This window comes from Silene latifolia, chromosome Y (genome assembly GCF_048544455.1).
Source record: "Silene latifolia isolate original U9 population chromosome Y, ASM4854445v1, whole genome shotgun sequence".
Lineage (NCBI taxonomy): Eukaryota > Viridiplantae > Streptophyta > Magnoliopsida > Caryophyllales > Caryophyllaceae > Silene > Silene latifolia.
In genome coordinates, this window is record NC_133538.1 from 66,998,279 (window position 1) to 67,010,276 (window position 11,998).

The 11,998-nt window shown below is 38.0% G+C and overlaps 2 protein-coding genes across 2 annotated transcripts; both read left to right on the forward strand.

Moving 5' to 3' along the window:
- The first annotated feature begins 5,738 nt into the window (after positions 1 to 5,738).
- On the forward strand, positions 5,739 to 6,512 carry LOC141628258 (uncharacterized). The gene has a single exon (XM_074441422.1). It carries the CDS (start codon positions 5,739 to 5,741, stop codon positions 6,510 to 6,512), a length of 774 nt encoding a protein of 257 aa, XP_074297523.1.
- A 4,297-nt stretch (positions 6,513 to 10,809) lies between these two features.
- LOC141628259 (uncharacterized) lies at positions 10,810 to 11,553 on the forward strand. Its single transcript, XM_074441423.1, has one exon. The coding sequence runs from the start codon at positions 10,810 to 10,812 to the stop codon at positions 11,551 to 11,553; it is 744 nt and encodes a 247-aa protein (XP_074297524.1).
- Positions 11,554 to 11,998: the final 445 nt, after the last annotated feature.

Sequence of the window (11,998 nt, forward strand, 5' to 3'; positions counted from 1 at the left end):
GCTCTTGATGATTTGAGTAGCTCTGGGTGTGATTTTACTTGGTTTAACAAGCAGGATGCCACTACCAGAGTGTACTCCAAACTGGATAGAATTTTGGTTAACAATGCCTGGTTGCAGGATTTTTCCCAAACTCGGCACTTTTCTTTCTCCTGGCATATCGACCATAGTCCTTTGTGTTAACTTTTCATGATATCGACACTCCTAAAAAGCAATTTAGGTTTCTTAACCTGTTGGGTGGAGCATCCCGATTTCCATTCTATTGTTGATAAATCTTTGGGTTGCTCATAAGCAAGGGAATTCTATGTTGATTAATGCGAAGCTTAAGAATGTCAGCGGGGTCTCAAGCGCCTTCATGCTTCTCACTTTACCGATATTGAGAATAGGGTCAAAGAGAAGAGAGAAGCCCTTTCTTCTTGCTTCCATGACTTATGAGAATTCTCCGACTCTCCTGTCTTCTTTGGAAAGGGAGAAGCAACTCTCACCGAGTTCGGCAACTCAAAGATATTGAACTCAAGATCCTTGCTCAAAGGGCTAAGGCTCATAACATTAAATATAATGACACTTGTTCTAAATTCTTCTTTGCCAAAATAAAGGAGAGGCAACTGAGCCAGATGATAGGGGAAATCAAGGGGGTTTATGGCACTAGGCATCAAGGGCTAGATTCTGTTGGGGATGCTTTTGTGGACTACTACCAGCAGCTGTTGGGGAGTGACACTCCTACTGCCCCAATTCCTCCTGAAGTTATTTCTAATGGTGCTTGTGTAAAAATGGAAGATTATCCTTCTCTGTTGAAGCCCATTAGCAGAGTGGAAATAAAGCAAGCCCTGTTTGACATTGACCCAAATAAAATCCCAGGACTAGATGGATTCTCTTCTGGTTTTTCAAGGCTGCCTGGGACATTGTTGGCAATGACTATTGTCTGGCCATTGAGGATTTCTTTAACACTGGGTTCATGCCAAAGCAAGCAAATGTTACCCTTGTCACCCTCATCCCTAAAAAGGACATCCCTCAAACTGTCAAAGACTTTAGGCCCATTTCTTGCTGCTCCACTATCTACAAAACTGTAAGTAAGATTCTCACAATTAGATTGAAAGGCATCATGGTCTATCTTGTAGGGCCTGAACAGGAAGCTTTTGTCAAGGACAGGAATCTTTTTGAAAATGTTATGCTCACCCAAAGCTTGGTTAAGGGATACACCAGGAAGCACATCACTCCTAGATGCATGCTCAAGGTGGACATTAGCAAAGCTTTTGACACTTTGCAGTGGAAGTTCATTCAAAATATGCTTATTGGGCTCAACTTCCCTCCCAGATTTATCTCCTGGGTGATGGGATGCATCACTGGCTCCTGGTTTACCCTTAAAATTAATGGCTCTAATCATGGCTTCTTCAAAGGCAAGAGTGGAGTAAGGCAGGGTGATCCTCTGTCTCCATTTCTTTTTGTTCTTAGCATGGAGATCCTCTCTAGGAAGCTTAGGGTAATGTGCAAGCAACCTAATGTTTCTTATCATCCAAAGTGTTCCAAGCTTGGGTTGACCCATTTAGTATTTGCTGATGACCTTTTGATCTTTATCAGAGGGGACCTGCCATCTGTTCAACAAGTTGTGGACACTTTAAAGCTTTTCTCTGATTGGTTTGGTCTTAAAGCTAATATGGACAAAACTGAAGCCTACTTTGGGGGTGTGGATCAACACCTAAGAGCCCTTATATTGTCCACTGTTGGGTTTCAGGAGGGTGCTTTCCTTCTTAGATACCTTGGTCTGCCCATTAATTCCTCTAGGCTCACCAGGAACATGTATGATGCCCTGCTACTCAAAGTTCACAAGGTTACTGCTGCTTGTTCTGCTAAGTTCCTCTCTTATGCTGGCAGGAAGACTGTGATTAACTCTACTCTATTTGGGCTTTGCAATTTTTGGTGCACTAGTTTCCTTCTCCCTCGCCAGGTGCACAAAGATATCTCCAAAATGAGCAAAATTTTTTTCTGGGGCTAGGTTGGGAATGAGAGGAGGCTAGTTTATAAGAACTGGCTTAGTGTTTGTGCTTCTTGGGATGAGGGTGGCTTTCACATCAAAGATATGGAAGGATGGAACAAAGCTACTTTGCTCAAATGGCTTTGGTGCCTGGATAAGAATAAAGGAGCCATCTGGATAAGTTGGATGCAACAATATATCACTGCCACTTGCTCAATCTGGGACCTTCCTATCCAGGAGCAGCATTCTGAATGCCTCAGGGGCATTCTTCATGTGAGGGACATATGCCTTTTGCAGATGGGGAATATAGCACAGGTTCAGCAATTACTTAATAGCTGTGTTATCCAACACACTTTCTCAGTTAGTAAAGCTTATGAGCTGTTCAGGAAAAAGTATCCTATTCAACCAGTTTTTAAAGCCATCCGTACTGGAACAATGATCCCCAGGCATCAGATTATCACAATGCTTGCTGTCCAGGGAAAGTTGGCCACAGTGGATCAGCTCGTAAAAAGAGGTTTTAATTGGGTTAACAGATGTTACCTCTGCAAGGAAGCTGCTGAGGATGCTAAGCATCTCTTTTTTCAATGCAGATACACAAAAGAGCTGTTGCAAGATCTGAAGCTATGGGTAAAAATGAACTCCCCTTGCTGTGATCTGCAAACTCTTCTCATATGGCCCAGGTTGTGTACCAAAAAGCGGCATTGGAGAAGTAAATGGGTAAGCTGCTGCTTAGGTAGTCTAGTTTACTCTGTTTGGTGTGAAAGAAACTACAGAATTTTTGAAGGAAAGGAACGTCCTTCTCATGCACTGCTTCCTGAAATCAAGTATGCTACTAGCACTTTCCTCCTCCACAAAGTCAGTGATCACAGTTACTTTGTGGATGTAGCTGCTGCACTTAATAGCTAGGACTACCCTTCTACATATACTTGCTCTAGGAATTGATATACTTGTATAGTACTACATAGGGGGCATTTCGTTTTTGTTACATTGTATAGGGGTTATACTCTTGTAAGAACTCATGTAATCCTCTATTTTGGAATATATGAGACATACCTTCTTGCAATAAATAATAATAATAATAATAATAATAATAATAATAATAATAATAATAATAATAATAATAATAATAATAATAATAATAATAATAATATAAATAATAATAATAATAATCATAATAATAATAATAATAATAATAATAATAATAATAATAATAATAATAATAATAATAATAATAATAATAATAATAATAATAATAATAATAATAATAATAATAATAATAAGGGTGTGGGTGCCCCGATTGTCTCTCGGCTCCCCACCAATTTCATGTAAACTTTTATTTTCCTATTTATGATAGATGCGCGCATCCTTTCATTAAAAGAATATATATATATATATATATATATATATATAATAATAATAATAATAATAATAATAATAATAATAATAATAATAATTATTATTATAATAATAATAATAATAATAATAATAATAATAATAATAATAATAATAATAATAATAATAATAATAATAATAATAATAATAATAATAATAATAATAATAATAATAATAATAATAATAATAATAATAATAATAATAATAATAATAATAATAAGGGTGTGGGAGCCCAGATTGTCTCTCGGCTCCCCACCAATTTCATGTAAACTTTTACTTTTCTATTTATAATAGCTGCGCGCATCCTTCCATTAAAAAAAATCAATAATAATAATAATAATAATAATAATAATAATAATAATAATAATAATAATAATAATAATAATAATAATAATAATAATAATAATAATAATAATAATAATAATAATAATAATAATAATAATAATAAGGGTGTGGGTGCCCCGATTGTCTCTCGGCTCCCCACCAATTTCATGTAAACTTTTATTTTCCTATTTAATAGATGCGCGCATCCTTTCATTAAAAAGAATATATATATATATATATATATATATATATATATATATATAATAATAATAATAATAATAATAATAATAATAATAATAATAATAATAATAATAATAATAATAATAATAATAATAATAGTAATAATAATAAGAACGACTCCTCTTCTCTTTCCGAGTCTTCGGTGCCATTTCTATGCCGAGGTCGATGTTCTGAATCATTAGAGGAAACCCAGCTCTCTTCACCAAGACAACCGATTTTATCGAATACTCGATTGTTGAGGTTTGTTAGTTCTGCGGGTATACTTTCTCCCTCTGTTCCTACTACAAATTTGTTGGATAGTGAATTGTCATTTCTCCTTCTATTACCCTAAATTAATTTGTTTTATTGAATAGTGGAATTCCCTCTTCCCCTGAGCACCCTACTATTTCGACTGTTACACCTGAGATTTCTACTGAGAAAATGAAGGATACAACAATGGCGTCGAAATGGTCGGATGTTGCGAAACCTAAAAGTCAATTGGGTATGCGTCTCTTTTTCACGAACGAGTAAAAGCGCGTCGAGATTGATGTTGAAATGGACGATATTCGATGAATTGGAACTTTGGAAGTTTACTCTTATGGGTCACTTGTTGGGATCTAAGCCAGTAAGGTGTTAAGGTGTTACCGAGTATGTTGGGAAAAGCTGGGGTCACATTGCCTCTCCTGTGGTGCAATACTTTAGGAAAGGCTGGTTTAGCTTCAGATTTTCTAATGAGGAGGATATGAACAATGTTCTTAAAGAGGGTCCTTGGAAAATGGGCTCCTATTCTTTAATTCTGAAGCAATGGCATCCTAGCTTCTCTTTTGAGATAGAGAAGATTTCAGTTGTTCCCATTTGGGTTTTGTTTCCAGGTCTAGAGCCTTACCTATGGTCAAGTGCAGTGTTAAGCAAGATGTCAAGTAAAATAGGTAGACTTATGTTTGCTGATATCCCAACCACCAACAAAGACAAATTGTCCTTTGCTAGGGTTATGATAGAGGTGGACATATCTTCTGACCCTCCCCTTGAAATCTCTCTTAACACTCCTTTTGGTCCTTACACTCAGAGGGTGGAGTATGAGTGGATTCCTCACTACTGTGCTAGTTGTGGGAAAATGGGTCATCTCAAGCGGACATGTAAAAAGAACAAGCCTCTTTGTCAATGCTACTCGAAGAAAGTAGGGGCCAAATACATTAAGAAGACTACTCCTTGTGTGCTAGGTGATACCTCGAGGTTCGGATGGGGTTTCATTTTTCGAGCCTATTGAGCAGAGTTCTGGTTCTCATGCTCAGGCTGCTGATTCAGGAACTAACTCCTTGAATGCTGAAATGCATCAAGAATGCACCATGATGGACCACTTGGCTCAACCTCAAATAGCCTTGAAGAGAGGTTGTTCAATTGAGTCACCTGTGATAACTGTTATCCAAAATTCCTTTGCTCCCTTAACTTTAGAAGAGGGTGAGATTGTGTCTGATCTGGTCACTAATGAGAGTATGGTGGACCATGAAGTAACTAATCCTTGTGTGCTAGGTGGTACCTCAGCACCAGCTATGGAGGGTCCTGACTTTGTGCCACCAGATGGGGAACACTCCTGTCATTTGGCTAATAAGTTGAAATCTCAGCTGCTGTCAGCTGAAAAGCATCAAGAATGCACCAAGAGGGACTAGTTTAGCCAGTCTCAAATAGCCATGAAGAGAGACTGCTCAACCGAGTCAGAGCATACCATCAATATACTTACTGCTAATGCTTTTGCTTTACTGGATGATCCCAATGATATGGAATCAGTGTTGCAGCATCCTATTATAGAGGACCCTCCTCCTGATCCACCTCTCTAATGATTCTAGCAACTTGGAATATCAGAGGCTTTAATAAGCCAATAAAGCACAGTGAGGTTAATCTCTTTCTTAAAGAAAATAATGTGGATGTTCTGGGTCTCCTTGAGACTAGGGTGAAGAGTACTAAAGCTAAAACTATCCTGAGATCTAAGTTCAAGAGATATAAAGCTTTCTGTAATTACAATAAGCACTATAATGGCAGAATTTGGGTGTTATGGAACCCAAGTACTACTAAGGTGGACATTTTGCAAGAGGAAGCTCAGGTTATTCATTGTAAAATTAGACACTACCTTACTGGCAAGGAGTTCTACCTGTCTGTGGTCTATGGTAGTAACAGTGCCACTAGGAGGCATGATTTATGGGACTCTCTGCATCAGTTCTCTACAAGTGTTACCCAGTGGGCAGCTATGGGGGATTTTAATGTGGTAAGACACTCTCATGAGAAAATTAGTGCTACCCCTCCTATTCTGAGTGAGTTAATGGATTTCAATTCCTGTCTTCTTAATTGTGGTCTTGATGATATGAGTGGCACTGGAAATGACTTCACATGGTTTAATAAGCAGGAAGTCTCTACTAGGGTTTACTCCAAATTAGACAGGATTTTAGTCAATAATACCTGGTTGCAGGCTTATTCTCAAACTACTGCTCATTTTCTAGACCCTGGTATCTCTGATCACTGCCTTGGCCTGCTTACTTTTCATGATAATGACAGACCTAGGAAGCATTTTAAGTTCCTTAACTGCTGGACTGAACACCCTCAGTTCCTTCAGTAGGTGGAAGGAGCTTGGACTCATAGTCCCACTGGTAACTCTATGTTTCGTCTAATGAGCAAGCTCAAAGCTGTTAAAAAGGTGCTCAGGCACTTGCATTCTGAACACTATGCTAATATTGGGGAGAAGATTAAAACAAAAAAAGAGGAGCTCTCCCAGTGTTTTAGAAAGCTTAGGCAGGACCCTATTAATGATCTTCTCATCAATCAGGAAAAGGAACTTTCTAAAGAGCTTTGGGCACTTAAAGATAATGAGCTACAGATGCTCTCTCTGAGAGCTAAGGTTGCATAGCATTAAATATAATGATACCAGCTCTAAATTTTTCTTCAACAAAATAAAGGAAAGGCAGCAGCAGCAAATGATAGGTGACATTAAAGGTCACAATGGTACTCAACACACTGGTTTGCAGGAGGTGGGAGAAGCTTTTGTTGACTATTATAAAGAGTTGTTAGGCAATACTGTCCAGGTAGCTCCTATTGATCCTGGTGTGCTCTCAAATAGACCATGTGTGAGCAATGATGGCCATGAGGCTCTTCTTGTTCCTGTCACCAGAGCTGAAATCAAGAAGGCTTTGTTTGATATAGATTCTAACAAAAGTCCAGGTATGGATGGTTTCTCTGCTGGATTTTTCAAGAAAGCTTGGGAGATTGTTGAAAATGATTTTTGTCTAGCTGTGGAGGACGTTTTTAAAACTGGTTTCTTGCCCAAGCAAGCTAATACTACTTTGGTCTCATTAATACCTAAGAAGGCTTTCCCACAAACTGTAAAAGACTTTAGACCTATCTCTTGTTGCTCTACTATCTATAAAACCATCAGTAAGATCTTAACTGCTAGGCTCCAAACTCTTATTCCTGAAATTATTGGACCGGAGCAGGCTGCTTTTGTTCAGGGTAGGAGTTTGTTTGAGAATGTGATGCTTACCCAAGGCCTTCTTAAGGGCTATGGAAGGAAGAATATCACCCCTAGATGCATGCTTAAGGTTGACATTAGTAAGGCTTTTGACACTTTACAATGGTCCTTCATCAGGAACATGTTAGCTAGTCTTAATTTCCCTCCCACTTTTATCAAATGGATCATGGCTTGTGTCACTGGCTCTTGGTTTACTCTTAAAGTCAATGGTACACACCATGGTTTCTTCAAAGGGCAAAGTGGTGTGAGGCAAGGGGATCCTTTATCCCCTTATTTGTTTGTTTTAAGCATGGAGATCTTATCTAGACAGCTTAGAACCATGTGCCTTTCTTCTGATGTTTCCTATCATCCTAGATGTTCAAAACTCAAGCTCACTCATCTGGTTTTTGCTGATGATCTCATGATATTTACTAGAGGGGATTTGCCTTCAGTTCAAAAAGCTACTGCCATTTTGAGCACCTTCTCCCATTGGTCAGGCTTGACAGCTAACTTGGAGAAAACTGACATTTATTTTGGGGGTGTGCATCCTACAGTTAAGGATCTTATTCTGGAAAGAGTTGGGATTAAAGAGGGATCCTTTCCCTTCAGATATCTGGGCTATCCAATAAATGATTCCAGGCTTACTATGGACATGTATAATGCTTTGATTCTAAAGCTTCAGACTCTAAAGGGGACCTACTCTATTCAGCATCTTTCTTATGCTGGAAGAATTCAAGTCCTGAACTCCATAGTTCTTGGTCTCAACAACTTCTGGTGCACTGGCTTATTACTACCACATCATATTTATCTTCTTAAGCTTAGCAGAGATATTTTCTGGGGAAGATTTGACAGCAAAAAGAAGCACATCTTTAAAGCCTGGTAGAGCATTTGTGCACCCTGGGAGGAAGGGGGTTTCCAGGTTAAGGATGTTTGCATCTGGAACAAAGCTGCCATGCTGAAATGGATTTGGCATTTGGATAGAGGGACTGGAGCAATCTGGACTTCCTGGGTTACAAAGTATTTCTTAACACAATGCTCTATCTGGGACCTTGCAGTTAGGGACTGTTTCTCTGTAAGTCTCAGAGGAGTTCTTCTTCTTAGAGATGCCTGCATTAAGCAGCTAGGCAATGTTCATGCAGTTCAGGCTATGCTCTCCAACTACATTATCAGGAATCAGTTCTCTGTGAAGAAAGCTTATGATAGCCTGAGATGTTCTTATCCTGTCCTTGCTGCCTATAAAGCTATTCACAGAACTACTATCCTTCCAAGGCATAAAATCATCCTCATGCTAGCTATTCAAAGGAAGCTAGCTACCCAAGATCTCTTAATTACTCGAGGGATTACCATTGTGAATAGATGCTACTTGTGCAAAGCTGCAGCTGAGTGTGCAGATCACTTGTTCTTTGCTTGTCCTTATGCTGCAGGATTACTTAGTCTTCTGCAGCAGTGGATACATATACCTTCCTCTATCACTTCACTCTACTCCTTGCTTACTTTGCATAGCAGGGGTCAGAGAAGTCAGCAACCTTTGATTAGCTGCGGTATTGGTAGCCTGGTTTATGCTGTTTGGGCAGAGAGGAATGCTCGAGCATTTAGGGATCAGGAGAGATCTGTCCGGGCTGTTTTCAGTGAACTAAAATTCACTGTCACTGCACTCCTAGCGTGTAGAGGTCCTGAAAATGTATTACTTGACATAGATACAATATTCATTTCTTAGACTTATAGTCCTCTTGTATAGATAGTGGAGGAGTTTTGTATATGGTATAGGGGATATATCTTTGTAAGAAAACTCTTGTACTCCTAATTTTTGGAATATATGAGTAATACCCTTCTTGCAAAAAAAAAAAAAATAGTAATAATAATAAGTGTGTGGGAGCCCAGATTGTCTCTCGGCTCCCCACCAATTTCATGTATACTTTTATTTTCCTATTTATGATAGCTGCGCGCATCCTTTCACTAAAAAAAATAAAAATAAATAAAAAATAAATAAATAAATAAATAAATAAATAAATAATAATAATAATAATAATAATAATAATAATAATAATAATAATAATAATAATAATAATAATAATAATAATAATAAGGGTGTGGGAGCCTAGATTGTCTCTCGGCTCCCCACCAATTACATGTAAACTTTTATTTTTCTATTTATAATAGTTGCGCGGATCCTTTCATTAAAAAAAAATCAATAATAATAATAATAATAATAATAATAATAATATTAATAATAATAATAATAATAATAATAATAATAATAATAATAATAATAATAATAATAATAATAATAATAATAATAAGGGTGTGGGAGCCCAGATTGTCTCTCGGCTCCCCACCAATTTCATGTATACTTTTATTTTCCTATTTATGATAGCTACGCGCATCCTTTCATTAAAAAAAATAATAAAAAAAAAACAAATAATAATAATAATAAGGGTGTGGGAGCCCAAATTGTCGCTCGGCTCCCCATCAATTTCATATAAACTTTTATTTTCCTATTTATGATAGTTGCGTGCATCGTTTCACTAAAATAATAATAATAATAATAATAATAATAATAATAATAATAATAATAATAATAATAATAATAATAATAATAATAATAATAATAATAATAATAATAATAATAATAAAAAGCGCGGGTTTAGAGAGATGATCTTTCCCTCTCTATAACAGAAACCTCTGTTTTCTACCGCCATTGTTACTGCTTCAAGCTCGTCTATGGCGCGCGGGAGAGGGCGTCCTCCAAAGATTCGACCACCAATCGGTTCCTCTCCTTCTTCTGATTCTTTTGATCTTGATTTGGTGTGTGATTCTTCTCACGCTCATTTTTCCCCAAATCGCACTTCGTTGTGCTTGAATGATTTGATTGTTGATGCTATTTCTATTATCAAACCTAAATCTGTCTGTAATTCTCGTTCTTCTAAACCTAAAAATACTATAGATACGAACATTTCTAGAATTTCTCCAAATTTGGGCGAAAAATTGAAGGAAAGTACAGTTAACAGTGCTATTCATATGAATACTCTTGAACCTACTTCTGAGATTGTTGTTATCAATTCTGATGCTATGATTGATGTGATTAATCCGGGTGTCACTATGTCTGATCCTTTGAGTAGTTCGACACCGTGATTGATCCATTCTTCGCATCACCAAACCGTGAAACTTCAGGAACCCTAAATGCCGAACATCTTTTGTTATTCCCGACATCATTATCGTACTGTTGTTACTACTACAGTTACTCCTGACCCCAATATAGCAGGCCCTACAAAGTCTGTACCTACTGCATCTACCCAAACCAAACCTTGGACAGATGTAGTTAAACCCAAGAATCAAATAGGGATGAGTTTGTGTTTCCATGAACAAAGTCTTGCTTCTTCTGAGATCACCATAGAGCTTGAGGATTTCCAAGATGAGCTCAAATTTCGCGCGATTTACTCTCATGGGTAATCTCTTAGGGGCTAGACCTACTTTGAAACAAATCACTGAGTTTACTGATAAATATTGGGGTTCTATTGCCAAACCCACTATTCAATACTTCAAGAAGGGTTGGTTTAGCTTCAGATTTGAGAATGAAAAAGACATGAGCAATGTTCTAAAACGTGGCCCTTGGAAGATAGGATCCCATTCCTTAATTCTCAAGCAATGGTACCCTAATTTTTCCACTGCAATGGATAGAGTTTCCAAAATTCCAATTTGGGTCATTTTCCCTGATCTTGATCCATATCTATGGTCTTCAGCTGTCCTTAGTAAAATGGCCAGTAAGATTGGGAGACACATGTTTGCTGATATGCCTACTACTTGTAAGCAGAAGCTCTCCTTTGCTAGGATCATGGTGGAAGCTGATATTTCTGGATCCCTCCCAGATGTAATCTCTATCAACACCCCATATGGTCCTTCTGATCAAAGAGTGGACTATGAATGGCTACCATATTATTGTGCTGAGTGTGGGAAAATGGGTCATCAAGCAAAAAACTGTAAGCAGGGGAAAACCAAGAAGAATGCTCCTATTCCAGCTCCTAAGAAGATCTATAAGCCTGTTACTAAGGCTTCTCAATGTGTTACTAATCCTTGTCTGCTAGGTGGTACCTCAGTAACCATGTCGGTGTTCTTCATTCCTTCTAAAGGAAGCATACATTCCATGCTCTCTATTTGAAAAGCATCAAGAATGCAACAGGAAGGAGAGGGTGACTAATGCTCAAATAGCCATGAAGAGAGACAAGTCACCTATCTTTCAGGGGTCCAACAGGTTTCCCCCCCTCACTGATCCTACTGCTACTGATCTCACTGATACAATTGATGTGCCCAGTACTGTTGATGATGGCTCTAACTTTGACACTACTTGTGACAACAATGTTCTGGAAACCTGCATGCTAGGTGGTACCTCAGTTGGGACTGATGGGCAAGAGAGTGTCTTGATCATGGTTCCTGCTGGCTCAGAAGATGTAGGCCATCAGGATCTTGTTCAAGCTGCTTCTCCCCCCTCTCAGACTACTGAAATGCATCAAGAATGCAGCAGGGAAATACAGTCTGAGACAACTCAAATAGCCTTGAAGAGAGTTTTCTCCTGTGATTCCAGAGACCAGCTTGTTATTCCACAG

What these genes read in the sequence shown, in the direction of transcription:
- LOC141628259 (XM_074441423.1), top strand. Translation starts at nt 10,810, where the DNA reads ATGAGCTCAAATTTCGCGCGATTTACTCTCATGGGTAATCTCTTAGGG.
- LOC141628258 (XM_074441422.1), top strand. Translation starts at nt 5,739, where the DNA reads ATGATTCTAGCAACTTGGAATATCAGAGGCTTTAATAAGCCAATAAAG.